This window comes from Besnoitia besnoiti, chromosome II (assembly GCF_002563875.1).
Source record: "Besnoitia besnoiti strain Bb-Ger1 chromosome II, whole genome shotgun sequence".
NCBI lineage: Eukaryota > Apicomplexa > Conoidasida > Eucoccidiorida > Sarcocystidae > Besnoitia > Besnoitia besnoiti.
Window position 1 is genome coordinate 3,840,115 of NC_042357.1, and position 25,352 is coordinate 3,865,466.

At 58.8% G+C, this 25,352-nt stretch overlaps 4 protein-coding genes across 4 annotated transcripts; 3 read left to right on the forward strand and 1 right to left on the reverse strand.

The window, feature by feature from the left end:
- Positions 1-174: 174 nt before the first annotated feature.
- Positions 175-8,606, forward strand: BESB_039020 (uncharacterized protein; the record flags this gene model as incomplete). Its single annotated transcript, XM_029362488.1, has 7 exons — positions 175-2,043; positions 2,566-2,639; positions 3,138-3,215; positions 3,549-3,891; positions 4,321-4,830; positions 5,096-5,166; positions 5,468-8,606. The coding sequence occupies 7 exons, from the start codon at positions 175-177 to the stop codon at positions 8,604-8,606; spliced, it is 6,084 nt and encodes a 2,027-aa protein (XP_029221453.1).
- Positions 8,607-10,912: 2,306 nt separating this feature from the next.
- On the reverse strand, positions 10,913-11,770 carry BESB_039030 (uncharacterized protein; the record flags this gene model as incomplete). The annotated part of the gene is made up of 1 exon (XM_029362489.1): positions 10,913-11,770. The coding sequence occupies one exon, from the start codon at positions 11,768-11,770 to the stop codon at positions 10,913-10,915; it is 858 nt and encodes a 285-aa protein (XP_029221454.1).
- A 1,640-nt stretch (positions 11,771-13,410) lies between these two features.
- BESB_039040 (uncharacterized protein) lies at positions 13,411-23,054 on the forward strand (the record flags this gene model as incomplete). The annotated part of the gene is made up of 13 exons (XM_029362490.1): positions 13,411-15,474; positions 15,931-16,148; positions 16,367-16,473; positions 16,839-16,981; positions 17,396-17,767; positions 18,228-18,392; positions 18,851-18,921; positions 19,479-19,641; positions 20,070-20,210; positions 20,460-20,558; positions 20,995-21,066; positions 21,652-21,975; positions 22,773-23,054. 13 exons carry the CDS (start codon positions 13,411-13,413, stop codon positions 23,052-23,054), a joined length of 4,221 nt encoding a protein of 1,406 aa, XP_029221455.1.
- A 1,031-nt stretch (positions 23,055-24,085) lies between these two features.
- BESB_039050 (pantothenate kinase) lies at positions 24,086-24,508 on the forward strand (the record flags this gene model as incomplete). Its single annotated transcript, XM_029362491.1, has 1 exon — positions 24,086-24,508. One exon carries the CDS (start codon positions 24,086-24,088, stop codon positions 24,506-24,508), a length of 423 nt encoding a protein of 140 aa, XP_029221456.1.
- Positions 24,509-25,352: the final 844 nt, after the last annotated feature.

Consider the following 25,352-nt stretch of genomic DNA (forward strand, 5'->3'; position numbering starts at 1 on the left):
CAGAGTATCAAGAAATACGTGAGATTGAGTCGCGGCCGGCGAGCTAGGGTCAAGACGAAACGCGCAGGACGGGCAGCGGGCAGTGCAGCGTGTCTCCGCGCTCGAGGGCCTGAGGCGAGGAAGAGACGCGAAGAGTGAGGTCTTTAACAACCGTAAACAGGCCACGCAGGCAGGATGGGGTTGCCGGCGAAAAAGAAGAAGAAGCAAGGCAGCTCTCCCGCCAAGAGGGAGCGTAGCAGAGCGGAGGACTGCGACGAAGAATGCCTCTTGCCCGCCGAGCGCCGGTGGCGTGCGGCGCAGGCGCAGCTTCCTCAGCAGGGCAGGCCAGTGGACAAACCGAAGCAGAAGCGCGAGGAAGAGGACGACCTTGCTCGCGTTGAAAAAAGCGAAAGACGGGACTTCTTCCGAGGCACAAAAGCCCCCAATTCCGCGGCGCTCCTTGCCCTCAAGCGAAACCTCGCAGCCTTCTCTTCCTCCTCTTCTTCGTCTCACGAGGCGGGTGGAGCGGCGGCTTTTGGCGCCGAAAAGAAGCGCAAGTCAGTGGACGAATTCCGCGTCTCGAAGTGCACAGCCAGAGGGAAGAGTCTGACGGAGGCCGCTTTCTCGCTGCCCGTCTTCACAGCGACGGGCTCGTGGCAGGCGCGAGACGAAGGCGAGTTGCAGAACGAGATTCGCGAGTTCGACGCCGCCGCGTTCCTGCGGCAAGCCTCCAAGAACAATGGCAAGGAGGAGAAGAAGAAAAAGCGGCAGCAACTGGCGGCTCGCGCTGAGGAGGCGTCGACTCGACAGGCCGCTGAAGCCGGGGATGCCCCCCACGGAGACGCCTCACGCGTCCGGGCTGCTCGGAAGGACGCGGAAAAGGCGCAGGATGCGTCGTCGTATTCGCCGCCTTTCAAGGTCTCTGAAGACGCGTGGGTGGCAGTGCGGAAGTGCCGGTCGCTCGAGGAGCGGAAGCGGCAGCTCGCCGCGACGTCGTCCGCGATTTTGGCTGCGCCAGAGGTCCACATCGCCGACTTTGAGGTATTGTTTGCCTTCTTCTTCCACGCGAAAAAACGGTGCACACAAACTGCGCTCGCGCTGGAGAGTCTCGCGCACGAAAAGGCACGCTTCGCCCGCGCGCGCCGCCAGCAGGCAGCCGCCTCGTGCGCGCCGTTGAAGAGGCGTCAGGCGGAGGCCGCGGTCGCTGCGCTGGCGCTGAAGGAGGCGTTTCTGCGGTCTGCGTTTCAAGAAGGCGCGTACATAGCGAGCGCCTCGCTTCTTTCGCTCGCCGCAGTCGTCAGGGACGTGCTGCCGGCCTACCGCCTGGGACTTGGTGGCGCGGAGGAAGAGGAGGAAGACGCGCGGAAGAAGCCCGCGTTTCTGACTGGAAAAAGCGCCCTGAAGACTCTGCGGCTCTCAAAGGAAGTCGAGAAGCTGCACTCCTTCGAGTCGCAGCTCCTCCAGGTGTATAGACACGCGGAGCGGCTGCTGGAGACGGAAGTCTCGACCGCGCTCGCGGCTTTTGGGCTCTCGTCGCCCAGCGGTAGCGCCGCCGCGAGGCCCGAGGGCGCGCGTGCTGCGCTGGCCTCTTCCTTCGCCAGTCTGGATGCAGCGACCACTGCGCTGTGTGAGCTGATTCGCGCAAGCCCTAAATTCAACGAGAGCGACCGGCTGATGCATGCCGCGGTCCTGCTGGCGGCCTTCGCGCCGGGAACGAGAGTCCTCGAGGCGCGAGGCGCCGCGGAGGCTGCGGAGAGTGCCCGCGAGCGCGAGTGGAGCCGCGCGAGGCGCACGCTGCAGCACTGCGGCCTGAAGGCCTGCGACTGCCTGCGCGAGTTGATTCAGGACGATTCGTCTCTGGAAGTCGTGCTCGCCGTCGCGGAGGAAATTTCACACAGTCTTGACGAAGCAGAGAAACGGCGCAAGAAGGCTTGGGTAGGCGCGCAGGACGCGGCGGGCGGCGCAGCCCAGGCCAAGGCGCGCATACAGGCAGGCGATGAGTTGGCAGGGCTCAGCGCGCCGCTACTCGATATTTTCCTTAGCCTGCGACTCAGAGAAAAAGAGGTGAGCACACCACGCGAGAGGGGTGGAAACCCATGAAAATTAAGTCGCAGACAGCCCCCGTGCAGAAGTCGCTGGGCTCGGAAGGCCGCGCGCATCTCTGCCGGGGTCCGCCGTCTGCATATGTTTCTATTTGTTCGTCGATGGCATTCTCTCGTTACAGCAGCCTGTTTTGTAGTTGCTGTCGTCTGACGACGCGTCCTAATCTATTTCGTAATTGATTTCACTCTGGACTCTCTCCTCATCCTTCTGCTGGTGTGTAAGAAGTCTCATCGGAATATCCGTGAAGACGGAGGAGAGTGTCTTCTCTGTAGTGTGCTGGCCGACAGCGTATGGTGGTCAGTTATCATGCGGATATATATATATATATATATATATATATATATATGCATGCTATATATCTAATTTGTATATATGGAGATAGCTGTGCACCTGTGAGACATATTTGCAACATATTTTGGTGTAGTTCAGTGGAGAGCATGCAATTGACTTTTATTCGCTCTTTGCGTCTCTGCGACGCCGCAGATGGAGGCGCTCCGTGGCGACGACCGCCTGCCGGAGAAGGCGGACCAGCAGCTGAAGCAAAATCTGCGTCTCGGGTAGGCGATCACAGCGTATCGCGAGATGTGCATTTCTCATTTTCATCCATGCTTGTTAGGTCAATCCATATAGTAGGCTTAGGGGACAGCCGATTTTGTGTATTTGGAGTGTAGTAGGATACTCAGGTTCAACACTTTTAGCATGGCTGCGCAATTCTAGTCCCTCGGATCGCTGCGCGTTGCATTTCGTATACATGCGGTGCATTTCTACCGATATGTTCATGCAGAGTCTGTCAGCGGATAGCAAGTCTGGGGATCGATGAATTGCCATGGGCGAGTCTGCCACCTGCAACGCGATGGAGGTGCTGGCGTTCGCGCGTTTCTTGCTTCCATTTTTTTTCGAAATGCTGCTTGCCTGGGCGCCCATCGGCAGGCCTCTCCATGCGTCTACAAACCACCAGTTGTATACAAGGAGTACGAATGTTATGGCATTCACTCTCGCACTCGCCTTTTTGATGTTAATCTGTGCGGAACACACGGATCGGTTGCGTCTCTTAGGTTCATTCACACGGAGAAGAAGGTTTTCAAAAAGCGCGAGGCGTCGCTTCTGGAGCGGCTGTTCATCATCTACCTCAAGTAAGCTCTCACAAAACAGCATGATGGCTTCCGCTGCTGTGTAGGTCGACAGAGGCGAACTCCCGCGATGACACACTGCAGCCCACAGAGCTGCGAACAGGGCGCGGCGGGGGCAGGCAGGTTGAGGGAAACGCGTCAAGCGGCGCAGCTGGAAAAGGCGAAAAAAGAATAACGCGGCCGGCTGCCTCACAGGCGTGGAGAGGGGGCGGAACACGGAAGTGACGCATGCGCTGGGGAAACAAAAACTCAAGAACGAGGCATACAGGCGCTGGAGGCGTCTACACGCCCGTGGATGCCCCTCCCTCTCTTCGTCTGTGCGTGTATTTGATTCAGAATTTTGAAGTCAATGGATCGCCAGCCACCGCCTCTGGTGACGTCTGCTTTCCGCGGGCTGGTTTGTTTCTCCTCGCACATCAACGAGGAGCTCCTCTCGGAGATTCTTTTGCTCTTCCAAGAAATGCTGCTGCGTCCCAATGCGACGGCCTCGCAGCAGCTGGCCGCCCGCAACGCGTCGGGCGACCGAGCGCCGGGGAGCAAGAAAGGAAGAACAGCGAAAAAAAATGATGACGAAGAAAAGGAACAACTCGCTGCCTGCCTGCAGCGGTCGCCCGAAGTCGGGGCTGCCGCGGTCGCGACGCCGCTGCTGCTTCTCCAGCGAGTAAACGTCATCCTCCAGGTGAGGCAAGGTCGACACAAGCGACGCAAACCCTGACTCAGACAGTTGATCTGAATGAATACTTCGGTTCGTACGACCGCCTGTATGGCGTGCAGCTGCGTCTCGTGTTTCCCGCGCATGCGCACTCGAGCTCCGGCAGATTCGCACGTTAACAGGCCTCTTTGGGATTTCCGCGCGTCGCGTCTGCGGTCTTTTGAGACGCTGCGCGAGCGCCTGCCGCATTTCGGACGCCAGGAGAGAAGATGGATGAATCTTCCGTCCCCAGCAAGAGACAAATCGCAGGTTGGGCTTGGAGCCCAACCTGCGAGCTGGCGACTGAGGCGTTCAGACAGCGCGCGGGCGCGCACGGCGGAGGGCCGGCGCGGCTTTCTGCTGCTTCCACCTGGGTCTGCATGTTGTCCATTTGCGTGGCGAGTGTTTTTTCTGCAGATGGACGTCTCGTGGCTGGCGACGGCGCTGTGCGACCTGGTGCAGGCGTCGCTGTCGCAGTTCGCCTCGGGCTCGACTCCGCCTTCGTCTGCCCCCGGCGCGTCGTTTCTGCCCACGTCCACTCTCCTGCAGCCGTTCGCGTCGACGGCCGCGTCGTTTCCCTCGCTCGCCTCGTCTTCCCTCGCGTCGCTGCAGCCGGAGTTCGCCTCACGGTGCCTCGAGTGCCTCGACCTGCTTCTGAAGTGCCCGCAGCTCTGGGCGGCGGGACAGGAGAACCGCAGCGCGTCGCTGCGCGCAGCCGCGGAGCAGCGCCGTGCGACCGCCAAAGGCCACGCCGCAGTGCTGCGCCCACTCGATGAACTCGATCTGTTCGCCGCGGGGGAAAGGCGCGCGGGGTTCGGCCGCGGCGTGCAGCGACAGTCCCTCGACGGCGCGCTGCTCGCCCTCCGAGAGCTCGTGAGAATCGCCGCCCTCGGCGACATCTTCATCGGCGACGCCGTCATGAAGCGGGTAGGTCGCGGTCGAACGATGCAGAAACGGACGCCGGCGCGAGTCGGGCGGGGAGGCTTGACGAGGCGAAGCGCGCAAGGGAGAGACGAAAGGCGCGCGGGGAAACGCGGCGGCACAGACAGTGATCTGGAGAGGGGGTGAGGGGAAGCGACGCGCGAGACCACGAAAGAAGGCCGAAGCGAGGGATGGCGCTCTTTCGGGGCGACCTGCAACTTTTTGGTTTTCGATGTGCGTCTGCACGTCTCGATGCCTGTTTGTCTTTCAGGTGACGCAGCTCCTAGCGGACACCCCGCGGCTGCAGAGCGCAGTCGACAGTGAAGGCGTCGTGCTCAAGGGGTGAGAATAGAGCAGAAAAGAACTAGCGGAAAAGCCCAAAGAGCGAGGGCGCCAGCATGAGCGGACACTCCGAACTAACGATTTGAAAAGCGAGACGAAACGACAAGAGGTGGCGACAAGGAAACACAACAAAAGCGAACACCCGTGCTACATAAGAAATATATAGTTATTTTTTGTTAAAAGAACAAAACTCAAAAGAAAAAACCACCTGTAGCTCAGGCGCGCGTTGCCCCTCCCTGCTGGTTCCACCGTCGACTCTTCTCATTTGCGGCCTCCAATTTTCTTCTTGTGTCGCTTGCAGGCGCAGCGCCGCGCTGTCCCTGTATTATCCGCTGTGTCTCCTCTCTGCGCACATCCATCCGCGTCTGCGTCACTCGGCATCTACAAGCTTATGCTTCTCGGCTGACGAGGATCTCTCTCGCGCCCTCACGAAGAAAGAGGATTCGTTTTTTTCCGCTCGAGTTCCTGCGTCAGCCTGGGCGCCTCCCAAAGCGTCAGCGCTCGCGTTCTCAGGGGACGCGGAGGAGGACACGACCCGAAGAGTCTGCGAAGAGGAAGAAGACCGGAGGCGCGTTCAGGAGGCGCGCAGCCGCGCGTTTCTTGAGGCCCTCGAGAAGGGGATGAAGAAGCCTCGACAGGACGCCCTGCGCAACGCCGATGCGCGGAGAGACAAGCACGTTTGCACCGCAGAGGACTTTGGCTTCTTTGCGCAGGGGAAGGAGGACGACTTCCTCGACTTCCTCTTTGCCTTCACGCCGGCACCGAGCAGCCTCGCGGGCGCCGGGAAGAGACTCCGCGGTGAAGAGAACAAATCCGCGCATGTCGCACCAGCTGCGGCAGCCCTTGGCGCCTGCGAGGCGGATGGTGAAGCGAAGGCGAAGAAAAAGAAGACGAAGGACGCTCGACTGCCTAGCGTTCAGCGAGATGTGCCCTGCCTAACCGAGCGCGAAACCACTGCAGGCGTGACACTGGGGAAGAAGAGGAAGCAGCGTGACGACGAGGAGGCAGACGAAGGAGACAACGGAAACGAAGAGAAGGAGACCGCGACCGCGAAAAGTGCGGCGTCGGTAAGCGAGGCTGGCGCCGCCGCAGCTGGAAAGAAAGAGAAGAAGAACAAGAAAAAGAAGAAGCTGAAGGTGGCCAAGGAGGCGGCCGGGGAGGCTTCAGGCCTTTTCCAGACTGAGGATGCAAGAGAGGGAGACGCAGACGCAGCCGCGTCTGTCGAAATCATTTTGCCGAAGGGAATACGGGAATCTCAGGCCGAGGAAGAAGAGGGCGAGATGGAGAGAGGCGCGCAGGCCACGCCCGAAGGAGAAGCCTCGCAGCGTGGCGAAGAAGAGCCTGGAGAAAAGGAGCGACGACGCGACAAGAGCGACGTGATGAACGAGGGAGGAGACGAAGACGAAGGAGCTGAAAACGAAGAAAAAGATAAAGACGATGGAGCGACAGAGAGCCAGGAAGGTGAGGTCTGTGGACGGGGAGCAAAGCGCAATGAACAGGAGAGCCAAGAGGAAGAGGTCGCCGACAGGCAGATCGAGAATGGAGGCGAGGCATCCGTCAGCTCGCTGCCGCCCCTCGCAGAAGTCGAGGTCAGTGAACAAGCAGCCGCAGAAGCACAAAAACAAGGAAATGTACAGAAGGGCGAGAGACGAGACGAAGCGGCAGGCGATGCATCTCGCCCCAGCGCCACTTCGGTCTCCCCGCGACGGAGTGCGACAGGGGACTCCGACCCACAAGACGCGGCTGCGGTTAGGAAAGACATTTGTAAACACCCCGAGACGGCAGAAGGTGCTCACAAAGAGGAGGAAAGCGACACCCAAGCCGGCGGTGCTAGCCGCTCTCCCCTCTCCCGTCCGCCGCGTGTCGACGCGGGTGACGAAACTCTCGAGGCGGATGTTGGCGAACCTGCAGAGGCCCCGGAAGCCCCGAGCGAGACGGGAGAAGAGAGCCTCGCGGTGCAAGCGGCCGCAGAAGCCTCAGGAGAGAGACGCGGGGCGGCACCAGAAGAAGAAAGAGAAGCAGACGAACCTCGAGCTGTCGAGACGGCAGACCGAGGAGAAGCCGAAGCGGAGAATCGTGGCAGCGAAGCCGCAGCAACCGCGACAGACGGGAACTGCGCGGAGGAAGGGAAACATGAAGAGAGCAGAGGAGAGACGACCAAAGAGGATGAACGTCAAGCGTCGAGGGAAAGCGGGGCTGTGGCAGGCACGCAAAACGAAGCGAACGACAGCCAAAAAGGCATCGAGGAGGAGCAAGTCGACGCGGCGGGCGCCGGAGTGACTGGCGCATCGACGCCCGCGGTGTCGCCGGAGCGGCGAGGCGAGCGCCGGTCGCTGGGCGCGGAGGGAAACCGGCGAGACGCTCTCTCGCCTGCGTGCGAGACTGATGAGGCGAAAGTCTCCGAGAGTGCAGCAGACGCCGTTTCTGCTCAGTCGCATAACGCACTCGCGAGAGACAGCGTCTCGGCCTCTCCAGTTACGCTGGCCTCGCCGTCTGCGCGGCCTTCGTCTTCCTCACGTGGCGGGTGCTCCTTCGCGGAGCCGTCTGTCTCCTCGCTGCCGACGCCTTCCTCGTCTGCGTCGCCGCGGCGCAGCGCCGGCGATGGGCTGCCAGGCCTGCAGGACGCGGGAGCCTCGAGTCACGAGCCGACCGGCGCCTCTCGGCCTTGCGCGTTTCCGCACCCTTCGCATTCGCTGGCGGCGTCCGCTGCTCACGCGGCTTCGTCTCCCGCCGCCTCGGCCCGCGGATCTGCCTCTGCGCCCGCGCCGACCTGCATTTCGTCGTCCTCTGCGCGCGCGTCCTCTCCAGCCGCGCTGCCTGGCTTGTCTGCTCACGCGCCCGCTGCAGCCCCTCAGCTGCCTACTGCGCCGGTGGCCTCATGTGCGACGGCCGCGTCCGCCGCCGCTTCTTCGCGGTCTTCGGCGCCTGCGTCTGCGGCTGGAGCCGTTGAGCGGCGCGCGTGCGAACGGGGGGTTTCGGTGCCTTCCTCCGGCCTGAAAACCGTCCCCTGTCGCCGCCCGTTGTCTCCTCTCAAGTCCGCGTCTGCGGGCGCCGGGGCGTTGCCTCGCACTCCGCTGGCGTCACGGGGGTTGTCGCCCTCGTCGCCGCCCTCCGCCTCCGCCGGGGGCTCCCCGATCCTTGCGCCTCCGCGCCAGTCGACCTCGAAGGAGCCTGTCACCGCCTTCGGCCTCGCGCGCCCTTTTTCGCAGCCTTCTGTCTCTCACCCGACCTCGCCCGCGGGCTCCTTGCAGGCGTCTCCGCTTGGCGCGCGCGTCTCTCCGTCGCCTCTACGTTCGCCGCTCCGCTGTCCTTCCTCGTCGCCGTTGCCTCGGCCGCTGTCGGTGGCGCCCTCTGCGGGAGCGGACGGGGGAAGTGCGAGGCCCTCGCGGGCGGGCGCGCCGTCGCCTCCGCAGACGAAGCCGCCGCAGATGCCACAGTGAAAGTACTGGGGAGGCGCCTGGAGCGCTGCGGTCCAAGAACAAAAAGCAAACAAACCCTCAACTGCTGAGGAATCCGGCGACTCGTGCCTCGGAGTTAAGCGCCGCATGCTTCGTAGTGCACACACCTAGAGCCTGCGCTTGTGCAGAGGCCGGCTGTTTCGAGGTCGCGCACGCGGAGCGCGAGTTTTATCGTTCTGTCCACACGCAGTGTGACCATAGGAGCATCGGCATCGTTTTTGTTGTCCTGTGTGTCTCCTGGACTGGCTTAACTTCAGTTGCCTTTCGCTGGCGTTGAGTATCATGCCAAGCCCCGTGGGTGCTGTCATTCTCTTTGGGCTCCTGACCGTCGTATTCTGTGTACTGGTCATTGGTTCACGTCTCGGTTTGACAGTGTCGGGCTGTCTCCTCGGGTTTTTCCTGTTTGTCTTTTTTGCGATTTGTTCCCCGTGTTATTAGGCCCCGTGCTGCGGCGTGTATCCTCCGGAGGGCTGCTCCACCACAGTTTGGCGGTAAGCGCACTTCCTGGGCTCGATTTCGCGTCAAGTCTTTCGTCTTTTGCAAAAGCGCTGGGTGCAGTGCCTCGCAAGCGAAAGCCTTCTTACTTGCCTCTACTCGCAAAAAAAAAAGCCCAGCCTTTTGGGCGACAGAACGAACGAGAATCAGGAGGCGCGCTACGGCCGCTGAATTCGCTTGTTGATGTGTGAGTTGCCTTCGAGCTTCCACGCTTTAGAACGCTGTCGTCAGCACGGCACCCGGCGTGTATGCTTCATAAAGAAATCGAATACGCCGCCATACATAGACGGAAACGCGTAAGTGGATTTCGTATTGTTTGCGATGCGATTCCAAGGGGACACAGGCCTCATCATAAAAAGGGTTTAGGGATTTCGGTAGAATCAGTCTGCAGACCCCCGTCGGGCCACAGCACGCCCGAGCCAATATCTAGATATTTGTGTCCTCGATCGTTTTAGTAGTTGGATATCGCGCTCTCAAGGAGGTGTGGAACCTCGCAACGTGCTGCTCATTGGCTCAGCCGATTGGCAACTTTTTCGCTGATGCTGGGCGACCACAAACGTGCACATTCGTTGAAACAGGGTAATTGCGTCACGAATCATCACGCCTCAAGGCCTACTCAATGGAGCTAGCAAAGCATCTTCTACAAGGCGGCTCACAGCCTGCCAAACGACAGCAAATACCGTGGGAGGCGCACTGTGATCCCAGGGCGGGACTGGCAAGCCCCCGACTTGTTGCCACCGTCGTCTTCCTCCTAGACGTCGCAGGAAGGTGTAATGCCCCGCGGTGACATTTCAAGATCTTCCTGTTCCTCTATCTCTTTATATGTATATACATGTACGAGTTGCTGCTCGAAATCTTAGCACTGGAAGGTGCGGGAGGTTGTTCAGTTTCATAATTACGTGTTCGTATGTGTATAAACATATACGTACATATGATGACGTAAGGTGCGTATATCTCTCGGGAATGGGGTGGGGAGGGGCACTTTTCACGGTCGCCGGAATCGAAACAGGCTTCGGGACTTTTCCAGTTCACGGCGCCTTGCATGCTTTTATAGAGGCCGCGTCAGAGGTGATGCGCCCACCCGCGTGCGTATGTGAGTCAGCCTTGGGGTTTCGAGGGAAAAAGAAGTACGCGACTCTCTGCGCTCCGGTCGACATCGGCGCAGTCACGGCTTGCGGTGCTGTTTCGAGACTCCAGCAGGTAGCTGTGAGAAGGAGTCCCGCTCCAAAACGCCATACTGATTAGTGTCGTCGACACTCGGCATCTGTTCCTCACGCAGCATTTGAATGCCTTTCTCTACAAGACCTGTGATGCGACTCCAAATACACTCTATCCCCGAGACCAGCGCAGGGAGGGCTCGAAGCGCAGCGTTTCTAGACTGCGTTTGGCACAACTGATACACAACTAACTGCATTGCGCCGAGTATATTTCTGTATATACATCGGACGTAACGCCCCCGGCATTCGCGACTTGAGATTTCTTTTGTTCGCCTCCGACCTCTGCTCCTGGTACCTCTGCAGTCCTTTCTGACTGTCTATCAGTTTTTCAGGCTGTGCACGGACTGCTCCAACTTTCGCTTATCCAAACTGCGGCTGCCTGCGCCGTATTCCCCGTTTATAACTGACTTTCCGCATGCATCATACTTCCGCGCTCGCTGAGCTTCGTTATCTTTGTGTTTCTGTTTTCCCCCACACGTTCAAGCCGCGGTCGTCTTGCTCCGGATAAGCATGTTTTCTGTGTGCTGCGCCCGACGTCTTCCCACTCCTTCAGTCGACCTTGCCCTAAAAGCTACCTCAGCGCCGTCTCTGCGACGCATGCGGCTTGTAGGGCGTGTATGGAACGTACACGATGTTTCTGTTTTTGCGCAGACGGCACACGTGGGGGCCTTCGAGGCCGACTTCCGCGCTTTCGCCGCGACTTCCCCTCGTCCGCTGGGGAAGCTCTTCTTGCAACGGCAGCACATACTGCTTCCACAGATCCTGCAGCAAGTGAGGACGATCCTCCTCTTCTTCTCCATGCCGCTGCTCGGCCCCGCACTGCGACAGGAACCCGTGGAGGAAGGGATCGCAGACGGACTCCTTCGCGAACGACACACCCCCCGTTCGCGCCTCGCTCTCGTCACGCCTGGCCTCCTCTCCGCTTAAGACGTGTACGCCGCTCACCCACGGTCTACCAGGCCTCCTGCCTTCGCCTGGCGCGTCCGCCGCCCCCCCCAAGACATCGAAGAGGCCCATGTCGACCGCGTGGTGCAGCGTGGCGCGCAGCGCCTGGCGTCCCTGCTCCGTGGCCAGGAGTTCCCGAATATAAGCCGACACCTCGCACTCGACACGGTGGTGAAGGACTAGGCGCTCCATGTGGGGGAGAGCGGCCGGGCCAGAGATACCCTCTTGGCGCGTCTCTGCCTGGGGGTCGTCCCCTGAGCTGCGCGGCTCCTGGTGCAGTCTCCAGACTTCTCGGGGGAGCTCGAGGGCGAAAAGCGCCGTGGGGTTGTGCCGACCCGGCTGCTCGCTTTGCGCGCCAAACGAGTGGCCGCTGCTCTCCAGGAGGTTATGCGGAGTAGGGCGTGGCGGGCGGACGGGACACGGGGAAGAGGCGCGAGGCCCAGCGGGCGCCGCAGACCGGGGCCTGAGGCCTCCCGAGGAAGTCCGCATGGGAGTGTCCCAGGGAAAAAACGGTGGTGACGCCGCGCGAGCTGTGCACGAAGCAACCGAGCGCGAGACGCGCAAGGCAGGGGCGCCGGATGGATGTCGTCTAAGGCGCAGAGCCTCCGAGCGGGCGGCGGAGACGCAGCGAGCCACTGCGCTCTACCGAGCAGGATGCTGGCTCAAGAAGACACCGAAAAAGATGGCGGGAAGGAAGCAGAAACGGCAACGTAGAAAGCAAAGGCACGCGACGCGATGGAGAACAGACAGGCTGCAGGGGACGAAACTAGAGCGGTCAAGAGACTCGCGCCTGCTCAGCCTCCACGGCACAAGCAGCCCTAAACCCCTGCGCAACAAACTGCGCAGCACAGAGAAAGTGTGACCTCTGCAGCTCTCAGCGCGTCTACGGTGCCTAGAAAGGAAGTAAAGAAGCACCCTGGTTCTTTTTACCAGGAGTGTACCGGTGAAGACTGCACTGTGTGTCTGCACGCGGGTTAAAAAATACAAGGCACGACATGCAAGAAGCGGCTTGCTGTCCCGTGGGGCCCCCCAAAATGGCAGATGTGAGAGACGGTCGGAATGTTATTCTGATTTCCAGTGAGCCATACGGACAGGCTGAGTTGGATCTCGCATTCTAAAGACCTAATGTACCGGTTACACCACTCGCTGAGTGATTTTGCACCCTTTTCTACCTCTCAAATGCGTCGACGTTTCGAGGGAGTTCCCCTCTGCTCGCAGGGTCACTTTGGGCGAGCGCGCTTTACAAACACCCAGAGAGCCTGCCTGCGATCGAGAAAAGTGATAGCAGTTCCAGGCTCTGCTTCCCGTTCGCATTCCGCGGAAAATCAGGACGAGTACTGTTTTCAGACAAAGCGGAGCCGGTTCCTGCTTTCTCTCCTCCACTGTCGAGGGCGCTTCGGGCAGTCCCCGTTTTGTACGAAACAGGGGACGAAACGTAGATGGCGCCAGCTACCAAGTGGGACACCTCCATCTTTTCATAGAACGGAGTAGGTGGCGCTTCACGCGGCACTAGGATACAGCTGTTAGCACCTTTGAGAACGAGAATAAGTTCACTTTGTTTCGAGGGGAGACAGCGAACAGATTCACCGGACTCCCGAGCAGGTCACGCACGTGTCTGGAGAGCGCGAATTGGAAGTTATCCGAAACGAACGACAGTTGATAACTGTTGCAAACTCTCATCTCGAGCTGCGACATATTCCTTGACCGAAGTCTGCGCTTCTCTGCCCGGCTGGGAAAGTGGATATATCTGCTGCGCTTCATTTTCGCATCAGTAGCAGTCCACTGACGTGTTCACGATCCACATTGGTTTTTGTTTTGTCCTGCTGTCATTTCAACGACACTCGTATCTTCCTCTGTCAGCTCCCGCAGGGACTTTGCCAGTTGCTCATTTTCGCTCTTGTCGTCGCTTCCTTCGCATCTTGTTTTTCGCGCCGAGTGGTTGGAGGGCGGGGGCGCGGAAGGCGTCAAGCTCGTCGTCTGGAAGCACCCTAATTCCAACGCGTTTACGCCGCCCACGACGCGGGCTTTTTCTGCACCCTTCTCAGGCCCCCTTTTCCAGTGACGCATCTGGGGCTTTGCTACCTGGTTTTCATTTTCCCTCCTAGTGTATGTCCAGTCTCCCAGCGCGAATGGCGGAAGGAGGCGACCCGGCCCCCGGGGTTTCTTCTTCGCCTTCTGACTCTCCTCTCTCTCCCGTAGTTCCTCCTCTTGTTTCGGCCTCTCCCACGCTTGCGGAGGCGTCTGATGAGGCGGAAAACTCCCACCTTCCATTTCATAGCAACCCTGAGAACGGCGCGACGGTGCCCATGGAAACGCATCTCGAATCGCACTCCGACGAGGAAAGCGAGGCGCGTCATGCCGCGGCAGACAGCCACGCAGAGTCCCAACACAGCCGTTATGACGCGCGTGGCTCTGCAAGGATAGAGGAAGGCGAACGAGGCGATCCCGCACGTCTCTCGCCGCGTGCAAGCGGCGACGATGGCGCGCCGGAAGAGTGCTTCAGAGAGGCGGGGGGCGACGAAACAGTGGAGACACAGATGCTGGGACAGGCTGCGGACGAAGAATGGGCGCGCCGCTCGGTACGCGCCTGCGACAGCGACAGCGAGGATGATGGCGTCGCTTCCTCCTGTTCAGGCGCTCCCTCCTGCGTGGACAGAGACAACAAGATCCGCGGCTGGTCGGGTGAACAGGCGGAGAATCGGGGTGGATTCGATGCAGCGGCAAACGGCGTAGGGCGTGCGAGTGACGCAGAGGAAGCTGGCAAGGCCGCAGACGAGGATGGAAAACGGGAGGACGGCGACGGCATGGTGTGCGACTGGCGAGGGGGCGAGCGACCGCAGAGCCACGACGCTGAAGGGGCTGCGGAGCAAGACAAGAGCGGATGTCAGGCTGGAGAGGAGGCCAATCCAATTCGAGACGACTACGGCGAAGCGACAGAAGCCATCCATCGAGACCTCACCTCGACCCTGCCTCCGGACGCTCGGCGACGCGTCCAGGCAGAGACCGAGGAACTCGGCGGAAAGCGGATGAGCTCAAGGCAGGCGTTGAGGAACCGGGACGCGGAAGAAGAAGAGAGAAGCCCCAGCGATGAGGAAGAAACCGGCGGAGAGGGTAGAGAAGAGAAAGGGGCTGTTGATGTTGAACTGGATGACGGACGCGAATGCCGTGACCACGAGCCAGCGCCGAGGCTCCTCCGCTACCATCGGAGTTTCGGCGACCCGCTGCCTGAAAGTCCAAAGCGCGCCCGAGTGGCAACGCGCTTTCCCGCCTACGTGGACGGCTTCAGCACGCGCTTCTACGAATCGCCGTTCTACCGCGTTGACCGCGAAGACTCCTCGGAAAACGCTGACGAACCTCCGGACTTCTTCGCGTCCTCGCCTCCTCTGTTTCCGCCGCATTACGGCTCTCGGGACGGCTTCTCGTTCTCGGGCAGTGCCCCCCTTGCCGGTCAAGGCGCGGCAACCGTCCCTCCGCCATCGCCGCCGCTGTCGCCAGTTCTGCGCTACGAGGAAGAGATCCACAAACGCATCGCCACCGCGTCTGCCTCCTTGCCAGTCCCTGTGGGGTCTCCAAGCCCCGCAGGCGCCTCGGCCGCCCCCGAGGCTTCGACGCCCCGCCGGGGCTCTGCGGGCTGCCTGGGCTCTCCGCCGGATTCTGCGCGGTCTGCCTCGCCCTCGGAGGCGTCCGTCGGGAGCGAAGATTCGTTTGCGCGTCTGGTGGCGCGCGCGAGCAGGACGGCTGACCGGTATCCAACTGCGCTGAACGAGGCGGAGCTTCTGCCGCCGTTTGCAAACGCGACGAACCGGCGCGTTCACCAGGAGATTTTGGAGCTGCGGGCGAAGACGAACGCGCTGAATATGCGGCTCGCCGAGAGAGCGGACCGCAGCAAGCTGGTCGCCGCTCATCTGCGGCAGCTGCGTGCGGAGGCGAAGACGCTGGAGCACATCCTCGCGGCCAGGTCGCAGAGTGTCGCCAGCGAGCGCCTCCTCGCAGATCTCCATCAACGCCACCACGGAAAGATCGCCAGCGAGCGAAAGCAACTGCAGGGTGAACTCCACGCGCTGCAGGAGCGGCTGCTCGCTGTCCAGGCCGAAGCCCGCGCAGGCGGCGCCGAGATGGACGCCTTCAAACTCAAAATGAACTGGAACGAAGACGAACTGCAACAGTGGGTTGCGGCAGAGAGACAGAAGGAGGTGAGACAACAAGGGCAGGAGACGCGAAACGGAGAGCGCGGCAAGGCCTGCGTGGGTCGTGATTCTCGCGCGAGGCACGAAGGGATGCCGAAGCCGAACGAAAACAGTGGAAGGCATCATATACTAATTTTTGCTTCATCGGTTTTGGGCGTACGCCTACCGATGTATTCGTGGAGCAGAAACGGATACCTATACATATATTTACCAATGCATGTGTATGAACACATATGTATATATATATATATGCTCATACACATGCGTATATATATATATATATATATATATATATATATATATGCCCATGTACATGTGTACCTACCACCGGGAGTGGTTTCTGTGAGTCTCGGTTGTTGCGTCGCCCTAAATGTATGCATGCGTGTGGCTGTCTGACTCAGTTTCACTGATCGCCGCGCCTTTGCTGGCGTTCTCTCTGTGATTTGCGGCCTGTCCTCGCAGCGTGATCGCCTGGAGGTTGAGCGCCTGCAACGCGAAGACGAGCGCGAGGTGAAGCAGCTGAATCTGCAAGTCGAGAAACTCAGCGCGGAGACCAGCGAGAAGAAGCGAGAGCTCCACGGCCGCGCCACGGACGCGCAGGCCCTCCAGGTGCAGCTGCAGACGACGGCCAAACACTTCCGCACCATCCAGCAGGACCGGCTCCAAGTGATTGAGCAGTGGTCAGCCCCATTAACAGACGCGAAGAAAAAAAGGGGGAGCGAGACACGGAAGCATCAATCTGCGGCTGGGGGAAGGGGGAGTTGGAGGGGCGCGGGGGGGAAGGGACTCTCGCACCGCGAAGACGCAGATCCCGAGTCCCGCCCGTCTCCTGCCGAGTGAGGGTTGAGAGTCTGTGCTTTTTATTCCCTTTTCCGCCTCGCCGGTTTCGCGTGTGTAGGGAAGCTGCGCTCGAGGGCATGCGTCAGCGCGACGAAGCCATCAAAGCGGCCGCTGCGCGATACGATGTGGCGCAGGAGGAAGTGCGGAAGAAGCTTGACCAGCTCGGTAAGATTAGCGCCGAGTGCCTCTCAGCCTCCACGCCTCCCTCGTTTACCGTTCAGGGGGGATGTCTGCTGGTTCCAGACTTTCAGTGGATAGCGCCGGCGCGTTGTCTAGAATGTCTGGGCGCGCCTGCGGGGCTCCGTCGCGTCGCAGCAGTCGCCAGTTACTCGTAGGACTCCGGCATCCGAGGAGACACCAGTCTCAAAGGTCAGCTAGTTGCGCCTTGCCAGGGCTCGGATATGTCCTGCATCGAGATGCAGCTGTTGGCGCACGTCTCTTTGAGGCCGCAGGAGCCCGCGTCTGCCTCTGGCATATTGCTGTGCGCCCACGCGCGAGTGTTCCGTCTCTCGGGCTTTTTTGGTCTGAAGCGCATCTTCGAAGCTTCTCGGCTGACCAGCGCGCGGCAAACGCAGATCTGGCGAAAGAGCTGCAGCAGCTCGAAAAGAAAATCGAGAAGGTTCAACACGAGTTCGCCCAGGCCAAGATGCGGCTGGTGGAGATCCACGAGGCTGTAGGTCGTCGGCAAGGGGGGGAACTGGCAGTCGTTTCGCCTCCTTGAGGCGTCCGCAACTTGTCTGCAGGGCTCGCTGACGCGTCTGTCTGTTTTAAACCATGTTTTGGACGATATGGTCCACACCTCTTGCGGACGCGAAGATACATGACTGCCTCGTCAGCCACGGTCTCATTCCGCCGGTCGCCCTCCCTTGCTCGCTCCTCGCTTCGCTCGCTCTGAGAGATCCTTCTGCGATGCGACCTCTGCCGGCGAGTGCATTTTCTCGCGGACTGATCATTTGCATGCCCTGTATTTTTTCCTTCCTCTATCCCTGTTGCATCGCGGATAAGTTGCTTCGCCTCGCTCCTCCTCCTTTTCAACATCCTCCTGCGCTGCCCTGCATACCTGCGTGTGCGTGTGCTTGGTGGTCAGGGCGAGGAAGCTCGGTCTCAGTTGTCTGCGGCAGCGTCGAGCGCGTTCAGAAGCAAAGCGGAGATCGCGCATTTGAATTCGCTTCTCGAGGGTAAGCGTCAGGCGCTGGATGCGCTGACGCATCGGCGGGTGCAGATGAAGAAGAGATTCGAGAACGAGCTCGCGAACTCGCAGGAGCGCGACGATGGCCTCCAGCAAGCGGAGGCCTTCTGCAGGCAGGTTGAAGCCTTGTGTCAGAGTCTCGAGAAGCAGTTGAAGAAGGGTCGCGACGAGCTCTTCGAGGCTGCCCAGCAGCACGCCGCTCAGGAGACGCTCCAACACACCACGCAAACGGAGATACGCAGCTCCGAGGCTGCGCTGAAGAACCTCGGGGTGAGACTCACGACACGAACGCAAAGGCGGCCGCCATGTCCGGGTCGTTATATAAGGCGCATTGCCTTTTAAAGGCGGCCGAGGCTCGTCCGCGGCCGCGGCACAGCCCTGTGTGAATCTGCGGGGCTCGCACATTGACGGAGGCAGCCAACGCCAAGTCCTTGAGTCGCCACGCGTGCGCACGAGAACTCGAGAAACGCAGCTCAGCACACTCAGCAGATATCGGCATGAGCAGCTGTGCATGTCGAACTCATATGTATACGTACATACACATACATAAATGTAGTATGCATGTATATTTATGTATATGTATGTGTGGGTAGTCGTCACTTCATGTAAGTCGAATATACTCTGCACCTTCACGGGCGCTGAAGGCGCCTATAGAACTCGCATTGTGCAGGTGGCGCCTTGCGATGCATGCGTCCCTGTGTCCCGTATGTCGCTCGCTTGCGCCTGCCAGACGCAGCTGACGCGGCTCGATCAGGAGCGCCAGCGTCAGCAGGAGCTGCTCTACGCAGTGGAGTATCAGTCGCAGCTGATGCAGCGGAAGGTCTCTCGCGCGGCGGGCGTTCGCGGCGTGGCGGAGAAGAAGGAGCTGAAGGCGAAAATTGAAAAACTCGAGACGGTGCGCGCACGGGTGCGGGGGAGCGGCGCGCTTGCGAAACAGTCTCTCGCGCAAGAGGGAACGGCGAGCGCCTTAGTTGTGGCGGCGTGCGCACTGGTAGTTTTATTGTTCCCCTCTCGACGCGTACCGAGTGACGCAGAAATTCAACCCTTTCAGTCGAAACTGCGATGACGGCCCTGCCCGCCAGAGGTCTGGTTGCGAACATCGTCGCATGCGCGCGCGGCGCGGAGCGGTGTGACTTGTGAACGACTCATAGAGACTGCGTTGCCTCTAATTCCCAGGTGCCGTGGTGACCTCGCGGGAGGCTGGTCTCTGAAGCCACGTGGTGGTCTGTGCGCGCCGCAGACAGCTTTGGCTGCGCGGCTGGGGTGGCGAACGTCTGGCGTCGCGCGGCTCCCGCGGCTCCCGCGGCGGGCGACGCGTTTTCGAAATCGTCTCCTTCTACACGTGTTTTTCAGATTCTCGCCGATCAGACTCAGCAGTGTCAGATGCTCCACTCCCAGATGAAGCGCCTCGAGAGCGAACTGAGGTGAGGGCACCCCGAGACAGCCTGCACATCGCTGTGCCTTCCATGCTACCTTCAGTGCCGCTATGTCCCGCCCTACCACTTTTGAGTATGAATGTAGGTATAGCATGTATATAAATAGAAGTGTACTATATAGATGTAGTGCGAAAGTGTTTGCATTTGTTCATAGTTCTGTCCAGGGGAAATCTCAACCTTGTACGCATGGTTCCGTAACACGGGCGTCTAGGGTGCAGTATGCATATATATATATATATATATATATATATATATATATATATATATATATATATGTGAACGTGGGTGAGACTATATGATGTCTTAGCTGTGAGCGTGTCTCCCAAAGATTTCTTGCCATTTGGTTCTTGCACAGCCGTCACTGTCCCTGCGATATATAAATCCTAGCGATACAAAAATGCCCTTCAGCAAGGTGCGCAACATCTTGCCTACGTATCGTGTGTATTTGCAGCCACGCGCGTAAGCACACGCACACAGTTCCCCGTTCACCTCAGGCTCCCTCCCAGCGTGTGGGCGTTTCCGTGCTTATTTCGCTGCCGATTCAGAAAGTCTCAACGTGTGCTTCAAACACGCCAGGCGGCTGCCGCGTCGCTGGCGAGCGCAGTGGCAGACTTGGGGGTCGAGTGCGAGTTCTTCACGCGCGAAGTGCACAACACGCAGAGGGAGAAGGAGCTGATCACGGTCGAGCAGGACACGCTGAAACTGGATGTAAGAAAAACGATGACATCGTCGCACGGCCCACGGAAAGCGTATGCATGCACTTATTTATAGGACACCTTCTTTCAGTCGCGATATCTATGCACATTCCCGTCGCCGAAGGCCCCAGGGCGCAGAGAGAGGTCAGAGGCCTCCTGTTGGTCCCGCGTTCTTTCGCGGCAATGCCATCCTCTCCTTCTACTTCAGACTACACAGGTGCTGATGCACACTACTCGTGCCCATTGCTGAATTTACGTATGCATTGATAGACATATATATGTATGTATATCGCCGTCCCTTTCTCTCTATGATATATACATATATCTCGATGCTTATCAGCTGCTGTGTGAATGTGTACCCCGCCGGTTGGGAGTCTGATTCCAGCGTCTAAGCTAGTTCGTCTTGCCAAGCTGCTCTGAGCCACGGTTCTGTCCCTCCAGGCGCGCCGCCTGCGCGAGCAGTTGCGGGCGCAGACGGAGGCTCTGACTGAGGCGGAGAATGGGAAGCTTCAGACGCAGCAGACAATAGAGGAGGAGATTTTAAAGGCCGAGCACAGGCTGGAGATTGCCAAGACTGCAGCAGTGAGACACACAACCCGGCGATGCCGGCGAATTGCCGCTTGAGGAAAGGAGACTTGCGGGAGCCACGTCGCCGGTTGCGCGACTGCCTTCCACAGCAGTACATCACCGTTATTTCCCTGCTGAGGCGATCAGTTTCTGGCTCTGCCGCGCGGGGCCGTTCGTGGCGATGTGAGGTCCTGTCTGAATATCGTCGCTTCATCGCCTCGGGCGAGCTCTGCCGTCGGCCGTCTCCATCTTCGTTCTGCACAGCGGGCTGTGGCTGAGGAGAGGCACCGCCTGGCGCTGGAGACTGCATCTCGCAAGGCAAAAATAGCGAATCTCGAAAGCAAGTATGCCGTCATTGTTCAGGTGAGGCATACACATATGCATATATGTATATAAATCTGCATACGCATAAATATATATACATTCTGGCGTATTCATATCCAAATCCCAAGCCGTAAACACTGGTGTCGACCCCAGGGCACCGGTGTAGTCCTAGAGAGATATAGATAGTTAGACATAAACACATAGTGTTAGATAGGCAAGTAGACAGATGGACAAATAGAAAAGCAGAGATATTTTGTTTTTCGGCCAGTCGTGTCAAATTCGCGTGACACAGTTTGGAGAGGCGCGCACTATCTTCCGGCCCTCGTCCCGAGCGGAGTTCTTTCTCGTGCTGCATGTGGCCTCCTACGCCCTCGTGTCGCGGCAAGCGTAGTCTGTCAGTGCCTCGGCTCTTTACGGGCGCGTGTCGCAGTTTCGTGTGTCTGGAATCACTTTCGCCGTTCACTATTTTCCTCAGAAAATCAAGCAGGTCGACGGCGACGGGGGCACGGAGCGGTCTCAGGTGTATTACATCATCAAAGCTGGTCAGGTACGGACGCAAAGGAAGGTATGACGATTGTCGTGGCAGCGTCAAGACGATCACTGCCTGTTGATGTGGCGCGTTCACATGCAAAGGCGATACTTCAGGATCGTTCGATGGAAACAACAATTCTTCGGTGTCGTCATCTACCTCACACTAGCATGTGTTAAGGTCGTCATGTTGTGTGCGCGTCTTCCTTCACCTGTGCGGCTCAAGTGTATCGCTCCACAGCAGGGAAACGCCCCCATGAATTTCCAAACAGGCCTGATAGGTTGCGTGTCTTTTACATTATGAATGAACGCTGCGGCATGCTGCGACCCGCGGTTCTTCCTTCTCACACCTCTGCATCCCTTCCTTCTGTTTCACTTTCTCTGCTTACCTGTCTCGGTTTGTTTCTCGCGGACAGGGAGACACAACAAGAGGACAAGGAAGCGCCTAGACGCATCACAAACCGCGACAAGCCGATGTCCATGCGAACCTCCGCCTGCTGCGCGCAGCCCCGATTTACACGCACGCGCACGCGACAGCCCAAACTTGTTTGTGCACCAGGTGTCAGGTTTGCCTCCGTGTGCTCCTTTCCTTGTTCGTCCACAGGAGAAAGCCGAGCTTCAGCGCATAGGCGACGAGCTCGACCGGAGGATTCGAAATGCGGAGTCTGAAATCCGCGCCCTCGCGCTCACGCTCGAGCAGCTGAGGGCGACCAATGGCCGCTTCAAGCATGCATTGAGCGAAGAGACGGGGTTTGTTAAGAATCAGAGAGCTCGCCGAGATGAACTCGAGAAGAGAGTCCACGATGCTCACAATGCGAAATTCGAAAAGCATCAGCACCTACAGGGCCTACGAGGCGAGCTTGAGGCCGAGCGAGCCAGAATGCAGGAAGCAGAAAAATATTTCGAGGTCCTCGTGGCGCAGAAACAGGTATGGTCTGCCAGGGGGGCTCGACGCATGCATTGCATCGAGACGGGGGTAAGCACTTGAGACAGTGAGACTATGGACAGATGCGACCCAGTCGTTGTTTTGCATTTTCTTTCAAAAGAGGTCTGGGGATTCAGACAGCAGCCCACTGCACAGGACACAGAGCGTTTTGACAGAGCGTAGACGATTCAAGATCCCGCTGTACACACACCCGAGAAAACAGATCTAAACAAGCATTCGATGGCCGAGAGCGGAGGCATCTCCTCCGCAGACGACTGCCTACGCTCGTGTGTCGGCTACACGCGACCTGCTCCCCCTCACTCTGGGCGGCGAAGCGCGTGTTCACGCTGTGATTAACGTGAAGAAGGCGTAGTCCTACGTATTCCGTACAGACTCTAACATCACGACGGCGACTACCAAAGTGAATGTCCGGAGAGGCTTTTTCACGTCCGCTCTCTCGCATAGTGCAAACTAGCCACTATCGACGGGTCACATATTTTCTGCACATCCTACCAGGAGGCGTATGGCATGCAATATTTGAACTCGTGGTCCAGTACTCTCTGCAGCGCAACGGACTAAAAAGTGATTCGGTACATCAGTCACTATCTGCCCAAGCGGCCACAGCCCCCCGGCTGCGTTTGACGAGTTTTCCGAGGCAAGGGTCGTGGGCGCGCGGCCGAGTTCTCCTTCCTGGGACTCTCTGTGATTCTTCTCCTGGCTGTTTTCTCGCTGCTTCTCTTCTTTCTCTCGTGGGAACCTCGCGCGTTCTGTCTGCGCCGGTGGACCTCGCGTCTGCTCAGACCGCACTTGTCGCCCTGGAGGCCTTGCGCCACGAAGTAGCCGGTCAACACGAGAAGCTGCGCCGCGCAGCGGAGCGCCATCGACACACGCTGAAACGCGCCCGCCAGAACAATATCCTGCCACCCCACGCAGCCGACGCCGCTGCGCCGCGTCCCGCCTCGCCTTCCTTTGCGCTAGGGTTCGACCCCACGACGCAGACAAACGTCGAGATGGAGCCTCACCTCGAGAGCCTCAAACACCATCTCGACGCGCTCCGAAGAGTGATGGCGTACGGACAGTGACCATGCGTGGAGTGCAGACTTAGGGTCGATTTATGTGCGCCACGGGGTATATATGTAGTGCCAGCAGAGTAGGCAAAAGCATATATATATATATATATATACTTGCCAATGTACTGAGGAAGGTCCATAACTCTAGCTGCTTCCACGTCCAAGCGTGTGTAGAGAAATCGTAAGATAGTGGGATCTGGACAACTGCCGCATGTTTGTGACGACACAGGTATCGCGGCGAGACGCGGACGACACTCTATCGTTCAGCACGCCTCCGTTGTCGCTCATGCATCTGCCATGTTCAGAACAATTCGGTTATATGTGGAGAGGTCGGCTGCTGGACTTTCGAGAGGAGGTGGATTAATGTCTGTACAGCGTGGATACGGCCAGGCTCTGCGGAATATACACCTGCCCTGCGCTGCCTGCTGTAGGGCTGATACGATCGACGTTTATGGTACTGCAGTTTGGTGATTTTTCGTTACCATGGAATCACTGAAAGATGTTCTAACTTCCTCGCGGCTGGCCCCGCTCGGACTGTCATGCAGCACCGCCTTCGAGGACCACCCCAACGGAGCGCCCGAAGAGGTCAAGGCTGCCCTCAGCGCTCACGGTTTGTCAGCGCGGCTGGATAGGGGACGAAGGAAACGCATAGGAAACATGATATATAGTCAACAAACACACGACACTTCCAAGCAATGGGAGGGTGCCGAGGCGAGGATCGGCGGGTCGGACTCACACACGTCATTTTATAGGCCTCCAGAGCACCTCAGAAAAAGGATGCAAACGAAAAGGAGGCTGTGAGGCGGACATCTACAGGCACCGCTCAAGCCAATTTGATTCCTGATGTCATCCCCACCCGCGTGGTCCTATATGCGTTTCATCTCAGTTTCCATCTCCAGTCGGTGCGGAATAGTTGCTTGTAACATGGATAGTTCCACCATGTTAGCCTCGTCGACCCGACTCTCCCTCTGGGTGTGCTGCTAGGCGTTTGCTGGACCTCGCGTCCGCCCTCGGCACGTACATTCTGTGGAGCCAGCAGCGCCATGATCCCTTCGAGTGCGAGTTCGACTTCAAGCCGCGCGAGTGACGACTGCCCAGGTCGTCCACCGCTCTCCCGCACCTCGCTGGCGCCTTCTGGTCTCGCGCCGCTGCCCTCCTCGGCTTCTTCGCAGCCGTCGCCAACGCAGGCGAAGTCTCAGCGCTCCTCGCTGTCGCGTGCGACATCCCTCACCCATGCCCCACGCGTTTCCAGGCTTCGGTCCACGTCTGGTGCGAGTGTCTGCGAAGTCGGTAAAATGGCATCATTTCCTCCACACTCCTCCGTAAGCGCGGCTTCAGCCGTGGCCAGTCAGCCTGGTGCAGTGAAGGAGGGGACAGGAGTCTCGGAAGGGACTGGCGCGGGAAGGGCTCAGAGCCCAGCGACGCATCTGGGCGTCCGACAGGCGCAAAGCGGGGGTTGCCCCTAGGGGCGGCTGAGGTAGAAAACACGCTCCATGCCGCCCACGGAACACGCACGAACGGAGAGGCAAGAGTGCGTGCAACGAGTCCTGATTCAACGAACCGTACGGCGTTTGCGCATGCCTAAGAAACGACCTGCGTAGGAGAACCTCATGCCAGATACGTTCGAGAATTCTCGTGTGGAAGGTGGCCAACGAGCGTCGTATGTGGATTTACCTGTTATGAACGATATATCAGTACCTTTAAATATGTCTATAAATCAACGTGTAGATGGTGCATGCTGGCGTGCGTGGATATTAGAGGCGACTGTTCCTCGCGTCAGGCGGCTCGAACTGATGCAACGCTCTGTCCCAGTGCCAAAACCCCCTCATCGCACATGCAATCCTCTGCCGTAAAGCCGCAGGTCGAAGATCTGCATTGTGTGATAGATCCGTACTGGCATGATGCACATGATTGATGCTAGATATTTACATGCTATGGTACGTTCCAATACATCTTCTATGCTTCAGGATGAGCATATCATACGCATATAATAGTACCACCACATATACAAACACGCGTCGTATTCATGCACAGATATTGCAGGCGGCTTGCAGGCGGCCAGGCATATTTCGAACGCGTCCTAGAGAGGAAAAACAACCTGCAAGTGTGAAGACGCTTGTTACTCTTCGGAGTCGCTTATTCGTCGTCTTCCAAATATGTTTTTTCTTCTCTCACATCACGCGCGCTTCCCCATTGCTGCCAATCGTCAAGTGCAGCAGACGATTGCACATCGCGTATCAAACGCAGTTGAAGGAAGCGCCCAAGTGCCCCGCGTTCACTTGCAAGCACAAGCGTGCTACACGTAACCAC